General features: G+C 31.4%; 1 protein-coding gene across 4 annotated transcripts; it reads left to right on the top strand.

Annotated features, from left to right (window-relative positions):
* Window positions 1-7,686: 7,686 nt before the first annotated feature.
* On the top strand, window positions 7,687-10,341 carry LOC140888525 (ABSCISIC ACID-INSENSITIVE 5-like protein 5). 4 transcript variants are annotated; one of them, XM_073296232.1, is made up of 6 exons: window positions 7,687-7,774; window positions 8,342-9,509; window positions 9,602-9,673; window positions 9,771-9,800; window positions 9,890-9,963; window positions 10,053-10,341. In XM_073296232.1, coding segments are annotated over exons 2-6 (1,308 nt in total). In that variant the 5' UTR covers window positions 7,687-7,774; window positions 8,342-8,378; the 3' UTR covers window positions 10,054-10,341. The 4 variants fall into 4 exon arrangements, with proteins under 4 accessions (XP_073152333.1, XP_073152328.1, XP_073152318.1 ...); XM_073296227.1 differs by having other exon boundaries at window positions 9,890-9,980; XM_073296217.1 differs by having other exon boundaries at window positions 9,890-10,341.
* Window positions 10,342-13,085: the final 2,744 nt, after the last annotated feature.

Genomic DNA, 13,085 nt, shown 5'->3' with positions numbered 1-13,085 from the left:
TTTGGCTTAAAGGTTTAAATTTTCAATTATTCAAATAATGATAAGGTTATTTTTATATATTTTAAAATGAGTGGATTAAAATCAATTTATTTTGAAATATAAAAGGTTTTGTATATGTAATTTTTATGAGTATTAATCGTCCCAAAGGAAGATTAATACTTAATATGATTACATATGTGTTTATATAAGGGTAAAATTGTGATAGTTATTCGGTTTTCATGTGAATAATAATCGGACCAAAGGAAGATTATTATTTGGCATGTTATTGACTATCAATTTTCGGTATCCCTTATGAGGTTTGCATTATTTGAATTAATTGATTATTTTCTATGGATTAAGTTTATCAGGTCAATATACATGGGCCAGTTAATTTTTTGAATATACGGGAATCCAACCCGAAAAGATCACCCATGACAATTAAATTGTCTGATTTGCCCACCAGTCAGTATTGATCGTACGATCAATGGTTAAATAATTAAATTTGACCAAAATACTTAAAATTTATTTTTTAAGAAAATGGTCAATTTTCTTTGATATTAAATTTGAATAAAGGAATAGTTAAGGTATATATATTTTTGGATAAATTGATTGAAACAACATGTCTCCAAAGTGACCTCTATTGTGAAAATTAATTTGTTTTGAAATATAAAAGATTTTGTACATGTAACTTATGTGAATAATTAATCGGCCCAAAGGAAGGTTATTATTTAACAAAATTACATGAGCAGTTGTGGTAATAAATATGTGATTATTATTTGGTTTTACATATGAATAATAAATCGGCCCAAAGGAAGATTTATTATTTGATATGTTCTTATGATCAGTATTTGATTTCTACGTCAAGATATCATTTACAAGTTAATATTTTGTCCAAAGATGGAATATTAATGGAGTGTCCGATATCTTGAGATGAGGAGTGCCTTTATTTGAATTTAATATTACTTATTTGGGCTTTTTTTGTGAGCATATTTAATTTTTTGATAATTTTCAGTTCAGTTATTATTTGAATATTTCTGTTAGTTTTACTGTCCACATCAAATTTATTCTTACTTTCAAAGATGTTCGTTACTTCAAGTTATGAAAAAGTAAACATTTTGATAGTTCTTGAAATAATGATCAAAGATATTGCAATAAAAATTGATTCAAGTATACATTTATGAACTAGAGTACCTCTTTTGAAAGGAGGGAGATGGAAAGGTATGAGAAATTAAATTGCATGTTTGATGATCATTAAGGTAGTCATTTAGGAATCATTAGGGCAATATGTGGAAAAGATATAACTACAGTTAAGAATTACCTTAAGAATATTGAAAATAAGGTTTTTCATGAATGAAAGGGTGAATTTTATACGTTCTTGACAACTTCACTTTCAATGAGGTATAAAAATAAATGATTAAGGATAAAGTAAGCTGTAGATATAGCACCTCAAAAGAAACAACAAAAGAAACCGAGTGAATCGGAGAGTAATAGTTGTTTCTTCTGTGGAGCTAAAAAGCTCATGAAAATAAAGTTTCTAAATTTGGTTTGTTTTAAGATTAATTTATCTTTGATATCTAGACACATGTTGTGGATAGATTTTGGTGCTATCATCAGTGTGTCTATGCAGGGATATTATTATTGCTAAAATTCAAATGATGATGAAAGATTCATCAGTGTACAATGGCAAAACAGATAAAGTTGAAATAATTAAAAATTTTAGATTATTGTTAAGGCCTGAGTTTTATTTGAATCTAAATGAAACATTTATTTTACCGACTTTCAGGCGGAATAATTTTTATTTCTATTTTGGGCAAATTCGGTTTCTCTTGCTCATTTGGAAATGGAAATTTAGGTTGTTTCATGATTGGTTGGCTCTGGCTCTTCATCTCGTTACAATAATCTTTCTTCGGTTGATACAATTGTTTCATTTAATGAGTCCCTACAATTAAATTTAAAAGTCTCAAAGATAAAATTCCAGTAAATGAGAATTCAGTTACGTCGTGACATGAGATATTATGTTATATCTCCGGATGGAGAATAAAGAAACTTATATATGACGAAATTCTCAATCCTTTAAATTTAACATATTTTGATATTTGTGTTAAATGTATAAAGGAAAAACAAACAAATTAAAGGAGATTTGAAGTCAAAAGAATTTGGATGTCTATGAACTTATAAATATGGATATTAGTGGGTCTTCCATATGGTTTTTTGGAATGATCAACAATAATTTATATTGTTCATAGATGATTATTTTAGATATGACTTTTATATCTCATTTATGAAAAAACACTAATGACTGCAGCATATATCCTTAAAAAAGTTTGATTAAAGTGATTCTTAAAGATCTAAGGGGTAAAAGTTTTATGGTCCCACAATTAATTTGATTCTCAGTTAGGAAGATGCTTGGTTTTTTAGGATGTCGAGTTTGTGGGGGAGATAAAGTTTGAAAATTGTCTTTAAGGAAGAATATTTTAATATTCTCACATGTGTTATTGACATTGATCAAAATTATATTTTTGACTTTGTTCAAAAACATAATACGGTAAGACAATTTAGGCAAATCTCTCATTCAAGAAATATTCTAAAAGAACAAACTCTTACATCTCAATAACCTTGTCATTATGGAGTTCCACTCGAGAGAGAAGAAATACAGTCTTAGGTAATTTGATTGTATTTCTCCAAGAGAATAAGGTTAACATTGACATGATAAAAAATGATTTTATCAATTTATATCAAGTCATAAAATTCTAACTCTCGAAATAGATTGATGTCAATATAAAGAGATAAAATTTATGAAAGACAATGACATTTGATATCTTGTCCCATTTCCTAAAGTGTGAAGTTCATTGGTTCTAAATGGATATTTAAAACAACGAGTACTCAAAAGGTAGTGTGGAAAGATATAAGGGTCGTCTTGTCATTAATGAGATTTTACACAGTAAGATGATATAATTATAAAGGTCTTTCTCTTTGGTTTCTTTGAAAGACTCTTCAGGAATATATTGACATAGTACTGAATTTTAATTAATAAATGATATTTTTACATTTCATAATGTGATCATCTCGTTCGGTTTGAGATGAATTTGGTCGATGATTGTATATATCATAAGGTTTGTGGGAGTAAATATTTTTCTGATTTTTTATGTGATGATAGCCTACTCGCTAACAACGATATAGATATGTTGCATGACACCAAGAGATTTCTAGCTAATAATTTTCAGATGAAATATCTTGGTGATGCATCTTTTGTACTGGGTATCCAGATACATTGGGATCGCTCTCAATGTATTCTTGGATTATCACAGAAAAGCTATATCGAGAAAGTTTTAAAGCGATATGTGATGCAAGATTGTAAACCAGATGATACTCTAAGTTGAGGGAGACAATTTAGTCTCAACCAGTGCCCTAATAATGATTTAAAGAAAAAGAAATATAAAAGATTCTTTATGACTTAACAGTAGAGAATCTAATGTATTGCTAAGGTATATACACGTAAAGTCTTTATATACGTGACTGGAATGTTGGACAAATATTTAAATAATTAAGGAGTAGACTATTGAAAAATAGTCAATTATGTATTATGAAATTTACAGAAAATAAAGAATTTTATGCTCACATATCAGAGGTCAGATCGGTTTTGAGATCATTTGGTATACTGACTTTGATTTAAGGGATGCCTAGATAGTGTGAAAACTATGTTGGACTATTTAAATCTACTGGCAACAGGTGTCATCTCACAAAAGAGTACTAAAAAGTCAATTGTTATAGTGTGTTATAAGGCATCCAATCAAGTTTCTGATTATTGAAGTAAGAGTTCAGAGTGAATAATGTCTATAAAGCATATCGGTACAAACTCCATGATTGTGGATCCACTTGCTAAGGGACTATCACCCAAAAGGTTTTGTGTGCACATTATTTGTATGAGTGTTTTGTCATTTAAGGATATTCAGTTTTAGTGGGAGTTTGTAATTTTAAATGATTTTATAGACATGTTCGGTTATTCGGTTTTTGGTTTATGGATACATAAGGAAAGATTATTTCTGCAAAAATAAAGGTTTTGGTTTATTCACACTCTGACTCTATTACGGTTGATCTCACTAAAGTTAAGGGTGGACCAGTTGGAAATAGCATGTTAAGATCACGTTACATGAAATTTCCATGCTACACATCCACATTATAATCCATGTCGTTCGGTTATCTGACATATGTGACCATTGATGGGTCGAGTTACGATGAATATGACAAATACCTCTTTGATCCTATGTTAGTATGATTGATGGACCGGATTAGCAGTAGATACATTTTGGTAATGACAGCGAAGTTGAGCTCATTTGGTTATTTTGCAAAACATAATTATAAAGTTTCACATATAGCCCAATGGGAGATTGTTGGATCATAAATCCAACGTTGGGATTATATGTAAATAATTATGTGTTGTGGACTATCAAATAAAGTTAGCCCATAAAAGTGATCTAAATAATGTTTCGATTTATTTGGGCTTTAATGTATCTAATAGGGTGTGACCTTTAATGTGTAGATACTAGTGGACTTTTCTATTTGATTGATGGACTTAAATAGAATCCCAAAATATAAATAAAAAGTTATGGTCCCCAGATCACACGACGTTGATGTCATTTTATTCTATTCCCATCGATAGTTAGAGAGCGTGAGAGAACTAAAGGAACTCTCAAGGCAAATCGTGTTGATCTGGAAGGCCAAACCATGTAGATCTACATCAGTACCAATTGTTAAGAATTAAGGTACGTTTCCGCTTCAGTTTACAGTTTTAATCTTGATGATTTAACGTGGTGATTCTGGGTTTAAGTTTATGGGAAATTTTCCCAACATAAATAGTATAAGTTATATGTAATTTCTGAGTTGGTGAAATAAGTGAATTATTGACCAATGATTAACATTTCGATTCTATCTATCAATATTTGAGAGTTTTAGCATAGAATCTGTCAAGTACAGTTTACATATATAACCAGCATAGGTTATAGGCATTAGTTCTAAGGTTTATCTACTACGCATCGAAAGACCGTAATTGTGGATTCTTTCATCATTAAAAAAATAATATAAATGGATATTGTGTTTTTTTTTAAAAAAAATCAGTATAAATGAATACAATGTAGTTAATAGTATAAATGGCAAATAAAACCGAATGCCTAGTTTTGTTTTTTTTTATCCAGTAAACGTATTTTTTTAAATAAAAAGAATTAGTATTTTTGTTGCCTTTTTGTGTTTCCCTTGTTAGATAAGTTGGGAATACGGTCACTTTAAAAGAAAGGATATCATATTTTATTCTTTCTTTGACTTGTGGAAACATACACTTTATTTTTGCGCTTCCATATGTCCAAAAAACAGTGGTGTCGGCCCATAAATTTTCAGTTATTATCAACCAAAGGCTTCATCTACAAAACTTGATTCATACGGTCACGTGAGGGGTGAGAATTCTCAGCCACTTATAAATCTTAAAAATTCCAAATTATAATTTTGTTTCATATTTTGTTTGCGAAACAACAATTATCTCAATTTACATTCTATTTCAAAGATGAATATATATATATATATATATATATATATATATATAAATATCTCAATCATTCGATATCTCCTACTCAAAGTCGAGAAAATAACAAGTGAGGTAGGAATCTTAATTTTCAATGTTTCTTGTAATTATCTCTAGGTTTGGAGTCGTTTTTTCCAATGTTCATGGTAAAAATCTCATAATTTCCGGGCCCTAAACTCTCATAAATCATGTTGTATGATAATATAATATTCACATAATTTTGGATAATAGTCAATCACGTGCGTTGCCTTAAATTTATGCTTGAAACTTCGACACGTAACACTTGTGATTAGTGATCACCACAAGAAATAATAATAATTATTCTATATGTAAGGGAAGTGGAACTGTTCAACGGTTCTCTAATTTAATTAATTTAGACTTCCTGCAGGTCATAACTAACATGGGAATACAATAATCACGCAATTAGGAACTCTAACCTGTGGTTTAATTAAATCAATTTGTTTAAATTCGACAAGAAGCTCGATTCAAGTTTAGCATAAACTTAATGTCATAAACGATATATACAGTCAAAGTAAAACACAAGGACAAAACTAAAATGATTTATTCATTGAATTATTAAATACATACAATAACCCTATTTTATAAAATATGAAAATATTTTTATTTTCGTAAATTAATGTATGGAAACTTTTCCTCTCAAATATACTACCATATAATTTATATCTACAAAATTTACATAATCAATGTATTATATTATTTAAAATTCAAATTTTCATTATTAAAAGAATTATAATTCAAATTTTCCATTTTTATAGAGCAAAACATGCATATATTTTTTTAAAAAATGTCAAACTTATTTATATCTTTTAAAAAATTAAAACACATCAAATTATTGAAAGGAAAATTATTGACGAATTTATGAAATTATTTAAGTTATTAAAAATTGTTAGTTGAAAAGCACAACATTTATTTAATGCACTTTATATATGCCACGATGATAACTACATTCATGTAGATTGCTCGTTTCCAAATCTTGTTTTTCAATCTAACATATTTAATTACTATATATGAATATTACATATCCAAAATCAAAATTTGTGAAAAAAAAAATCATACTCACTATTTTTAGAGGTTGCAAACACTTAAATTACTTCGTAACATGTTAAAAGTTTACTTCTTACTAGTATATGGAAAAAGAACAATAACAACATCACTACCAAAATAGGCTGGCTAGATGCTACCTGTATAAGGACACCGCTTTGAATTACATTCAACGACTGACATTTATCAATATATGTGGGGTCAACCATTTTTTAATGAACCCACATGTATTGCTAAATGATCATCTTTAGATATATCATGGAGGCAGTGTCCTTGTATGTAACATGAATAATATCACTCAAACATTCGATAAATATCCCAATCAAATATTATATCACTACCAAATATGGAAAAGAACATTAAAATCACTATCAAAACTGTTGGGTTGTAATAATTGTCCCTGCTGGTAGAACGGTCGAACCATAACACTTGGGCTGCTGTAACGTTTAAAATATTTGAGTTGCATCATTACCGTCAGCTATAGCTTTTGGTAAAACGACAAGCGATCGGTCCTATCATTGGTATCAGAGTCAAGGTCATGAGTTCGATTTTCATTGATTGCAAGGGATCGAACCATGACATTTGGATTACTGTGCGATTTAAAAGATTTGAGTTGCACCATTACCAAAAACTATAGTTTTTGACAAAACGGCAAGCGCTCGATCCTAAAAAAGCACGTCGAACATAACAATTCTTATATTTTAAACGGAATTTGTTTTTTATCACAAATAGATTTCAAACACTAGAAGTCGACGCTGCGCCTAACTCGAATGCTGGTGTGAATAATATCACTCAAACTTTCGATAAATTTCCCAATCATATATTATATCACGGCGCCCCACGGGAAGCACAAAAGGACAAAATGAAGACACACAACTAACCGAAGATCCAACACTTGATTGAACAATACGTGGACGGTCCAGATGAACCCACTTTGCCGATTCTCATTCATTTGAGGTCACTATACCCGCCTACTCCATTATTATTGGTCCACGGTTCCTGCCCAATGGGCCCCACATCCCAATTATTTTATTATTCTCCACATTGCTTTGGCCCTTTATCCCTATTTCGGGAAAAAAAAAGTAAAAAAGAAGAAAAACCCAAGCAAGTTGCAGCAGGACAGCGAAAGAGAAGATCTGGCAAATTGTTTCCGTTTTTCTGGTAAGAATAACGTATATTTCTTGCGTTATCCTGTCTATGTACTGGTCATGACGCTTAAATTTGTATCTTTATGTTAATTAAGACAAGAAAATATGGCCCAATGATTGAAGTTCTTGCTTAGTTTCCTGCTATGTTTTTGGCTTCATTTGAACTTTTTTATGGGAATTATGCTTTTGGTTTGGTGATTTGGAGGATGATCGATGCATGTGGGATTGGTGGTTTCTACTTTCTAAGTTTGGTTGTATCCTTCTTTTTTCCTTTTCTTTGGGGGAGATTTTTTGTGGGATTCTTGGTTAATTAAGTCGCTTATGTGTAAAGACTTCGTTTTTGCATGCGATTTATGTATTGAGATGGTGTGCTGTTACTTCATGTTGTTTGCTGTTAAGTGAATAGTCGTGTTATGGATTCAAGCATAATGGATGATTGGCTGGACTTTGGTTTTGTCTCAGTAGTTTAAATATATATATATTTCTTTTACCCACGGTTACTTCTTTTATACATGATTGTAGTAGCCATTGTCTGAGTAAATGTTCACTTTTTTACATGCATTTCTTGGTGTTTATGCAGAGAGACGGAGAGTTAAGGGTCTGAATTTGCAGTTGAAATGGGTAGTAACTTAAATTTCAAGAATTTTGAACAAATGCACATGGATGGAGACGGAAGTGGAGGGTTCAGTTTTCCGTTGGCACGGCAGTCGTCGGTGTATTCGCTAACTTTTGATGAGTTCCAAAGTGCAGTTGGAGCAGCTGGCAAAGATTTTGGGTCGATGAACATGGATGAGTTGCTTAAAAACATATGGAGTGCAGAGGAAAATCAGAACATTGGATCCACTAGTGGTCTCCATGCTAGTGGCGCCCAAGAAATGGGCGGTTCTTTGGGTAGGCAGGGATCATTGATTCTCCCTCGAACACTGAGCTTAAAGACGGTTGATGAGGTTTGGAAGGATATGTCGAAAGAGTATAATATCGGTGGCACGGACCTTAGCGGTGGCACCGGTGGTTTTAGTATGTCTCAGAGGCAGCCTACTCTCGGGCAGATGACACTCGAGGAATTCTTGACGAGGGCAGGAGCTGTGAGGGAAGAGACGGGCTCACGATTGGACGGGAATGCAAACATTATTGTGTCACTTAATGATTTGACACCACCCCTTTCGAGTAATTTGGAATTTGGGTTCGGGTATCAGCAGGCTGGTAATGTGAGTTCTGGAGGATTGATTAGTGGTGTTGCGGGGATTGGTGAAAGTAGTATCCAGATGGTGGCTCAATCTGGTAACTTACCATTGAGTGTAAATGGTGTAAGATCTTCTGTATATGAGTTTGGGAATCAGCAACAGCAGTTACTTCCGAAGCAACCTGCCTTGGCATATGCTGCTCCAGTGGCGGTTCAGAGCAATGGTCATTTGAGTAGCCCGGGAATCGCGGGAGGATTTATTGGGATGGCTGATCCTTCGATGAATAATACTATGGTCCAAAATACGACATTTCATGGTGGAGGAATGGGGATACTCGGTTTAGGACCAAACGGTGTCAGCATTGAGACTGGATCTCCAGCAGTTTCAACAGATGGGTTCAACAAGGTTAATGGAGATGGCGCTTCGGTCTCACCGGTCCCTTACGCGTTCAACGGTGGTTTACGAGGGAGAAAAGTAGCTGCTGTTGAGAAGATCGTCGAAAGGAGGCATAGGAGAATGATTAAGAACAGGGAGTCGGCTGCTAGATCACGTGCTCGAAAGCAGGTAAACAGTTCTTGTGTTTCTATTGAAAGTAAATTTTGTTCAGGTTTTTGATCGAATTTTCCTTAAGTAAATTCAATTTTTGATCGTGTAAGGCGTACACTTCGGAGTTGGAAGCAGAAGTTGCTAAACTTAAAGAGGAAAACCAAGAATTGCAGAAGAAACAGGTGCTTGTTTATGTGCTTTCTTTCCTTTTGGTATGCTAATAGTATGTTTCCTTTTGTATATTTACACTTTTTTTATTTATGCTCTTGCAACCTGCAGGCAGACTTGGTTGAAGTACAGAAGAATCAGGTACTTAACATCTATATTTGTCGCACCGACTCATAGAAACATCCAATGTAAATTTGTCATTGTTTCAATTCAATTTCTGTCATACATAGGTTTTGGAGATGAAGAAACAACAGAAAAACGGATCAAAGAGGCGATGCTTGAGAAGGACATTTACGGGTCCATGGTAAACGATGTCATAAGGTTCATGACCAAGATATAAATCAAGAATATAGCTCAACGTAAATAGCCTATGACAACATGTTTCTGCTGCAGATTAGAAGAAACCGAATCAAGGGACACTCCGTTTAGCCGCGGAATGATCCTTCAGACAAATATTTCTGCTCGAAATCTGCCCCCCGGACTTAACTAACACACGTTGCTCTTAACTCTGTATCTTCAGACAACGGATAGACAAAACTTTTGTAAATGGCGCATAATTTCAGTTCAAAACATCAAACTCTCCTTCTTGTATATAGTTTGCTTATCTTGCCATGTCCTAGTATGTTGATAGCTTATGATCACGTTTGTGAACAGTATTGTCTGATGTGTTTCATTTTTGTAACTGTTTTGCTTCCTTTGAAAAATCACGAAGAAAAATAGCCAATTAAGACAAAAGGTTTCAAAAGTAAAAATCCTGATCACTGCAAAGGTCAGCAATATGTATGATTCTAATAAAATAAAATTCCATGATAGTAAAATCTCCTTTTTTGAAAAAGGTCATAAATTTTTTTTTCCCCGGGGAAATGGTTTTACGGGGTTTCTGTTAGGGTTATATATAAATGTAAGAGGTGTTTCATTCTGAAAAATATGTCTATTGAATGATGTAATTTCATGTGTTTATATAAGTCACTCTTCAAGATAATCGTGATATTGCCAACTCTTTAAAAATCCTTAAAAACTAATATTTGATGTGGGATAATTGTAACATTGTCGATCTCTTGAGAAATCGACATGTGCAAAAACTTACTTTAGAGTGTTTTAATACACTTTGACAATATATTCAATGCATATACATCATGTACCTTGATCCCTTATAATATACATTGTTTTGACACTGATTGAATTATAGTTTTTTTTTAGGTTGTCACTTCCTATAATATACAACATGTTTTGACACTAATTCGATGATAGCCTTTTTCCAACCTATAATGTACACAGTTTTGGCACTTGACACTAACCCGGTGATGACTTTTTTCCAACCTATAAATACACGGTTTTGTGACTAATTGGATGGTAGTTTTTTTTAGGTTGCCACTTCCTATAACATGCACCACGTTTTGCACACTGAAGCGACCGTAACTTTTTTCTATGGTGTCCCTTCCGAAAGCTTACCTATTGAATGATGTAACATCACGTGCTTATAAGTCACTTTTTATTAGTTTTAATATTCGACATGTCACATGGAACAACCGTAATAGTTTTAGACCCAAGTTTTTATTTCATATGGACATTGAGTGTCATTATGCGAGTATGCATGTATATATCCCACACATTATGAAAAGATGTAGATCATAATATATAATAGATACTTAAAAAAAATTATGAACCTATCAAACGACTAAATAAATCATCAACGTGTCTGAGGGATATTGGAGTTGATGAAGTACATTTGATCAATGACTAGACATTCACAACCAACATTTTTTCGGATGAGTCTATCACACAAGATATGCTCAGTACAATTTATCTAGCTAGCGTGATTTGTAGACTGTGTTTAACACAGGGGTTTACCAGATAAAGATAATGACCGAAAAAAAACTTAACCTAACCAACATGGATTTTTTTTAAAAAAATATAACTAAAAACTATATAAAATTAATAAAATATAACCAATTGAGAGGATTTAAGATTTTATAACAAACCAAGCTTTTAAAGCCGGATTGCACTAGAATGAGGATTTTCGCTTTATCTATTATACATATATATATAATATAATTTTTGCTAATTCAAATTCAATTATAAAAAATGGAGAAATCTTATTAAAAACTACATAAAACTATTCTTCGGATTTTATTTTATTTATAAATATAAATTTTGTTCATTCAAATATAAAAAAAATGAGAAATCTTGGGAATCCTCGGATCCTAATTAATTTTTTCGAAATAAATTACGTAGACTTTTATATTTAATTCAAGCAAAAGATGTTTTCCACTTTATATTTTTAGTACTTTAGGGTTTAACATTTGAATCTTGTAGTTTTATAATATTTGTGGCGCATGACACCAGTTTTTTGTAATATAGTAATAATAGTAATAAAATTATAAGATTTACCAATGAATCAAATAATAATGTCATTATTATTTGTATTAAAAATATTATATTAATTATTTAATAAAATCACAATAATAATTTACATGTGTGTCGTTGTTTACAATTTACTTTTTTATAATTTGAACTTCACCTCGTAAACATATTTTATGTATCAAGTGAAATATATATAGAACACACAAATATGGATGACAATTTAACCCCCGCTGCGGAGCTCTGTAGGTGCCCACATGAACAGGGACGGGTTCGAGAAAAAATCAAATTCTTCGAAGTGGGATGAGATTGTGACATCAATGTTCGGAGAAAATTACATTTATGTAAACAAAATATAAAAATTATTAAAACTGAAAAAATTACATTTTTAGATTTTAATTTTAATTTTAATTTTTATAAAGGTAATACATCATCCTTGTTAAATCTCGATATTGTTAAAAACTCCATATGAAAAAAAAAATCTATTGATTCCAGAGTTTTCAAATCTTGAACACATACATCCATGTAGTCAAATTTTCAGCATTCACTCCCCTTGTTCGTACATATTTTTAGAGGTGCTTGTGCTCAAAATTTGAAAACACGTGGATTTAACAGTTATAGGAGATTTTCAGCAATCTCGTGATTTCACATGAGTAATGTATGCACTTGATAATTTTTTTTAAAAAATAATAACATTTATATAAAAAAATTCGATTGTACATCCACTAGGAGCTATATTTATCTGCATATATACACACGTATATAAGAAGTTTTATTTACACTCCAAAATATATTAATCACATTCTATTTCACTATTTATTTTATAAATTGACATTACTTTTTTTTTTTGACAGTATAAATTGACATTACTATCCCTACATGTTTCTTCCTAATTTTGTAAAGACAAAAAAAAAAAAAAACATGGATATAAAGTACAACTTCCATATATAATATATACTTAAAAAATTAATTATTTTTTAATAAAATTATTTTTAGGCATAAAAAATGTCATATAATTATGATATATAAAACTTTATTTTAAAAAAAACTTCAAGAAATCATCTC

This window comes from Henckelia pumila, chromosome 1 (genome assembly GCF_033568475.1).
Source record: "Henckelia pumila isolate YLH828 chromosome 1, ASM3356847v2, whole genome shotgun sequence".
NCBI lineage: Eukaryota > Viridiplantae > Streptophyta > Magnoliopsida > Lamiales > Gesneriaceae > Henckelia > Henckelia pumila.
The sequence above is the reverse complement of the archived record's forward strand: the minus strand, read 5'-3'. Positions and strand labels throughout refer to the sequence as shown.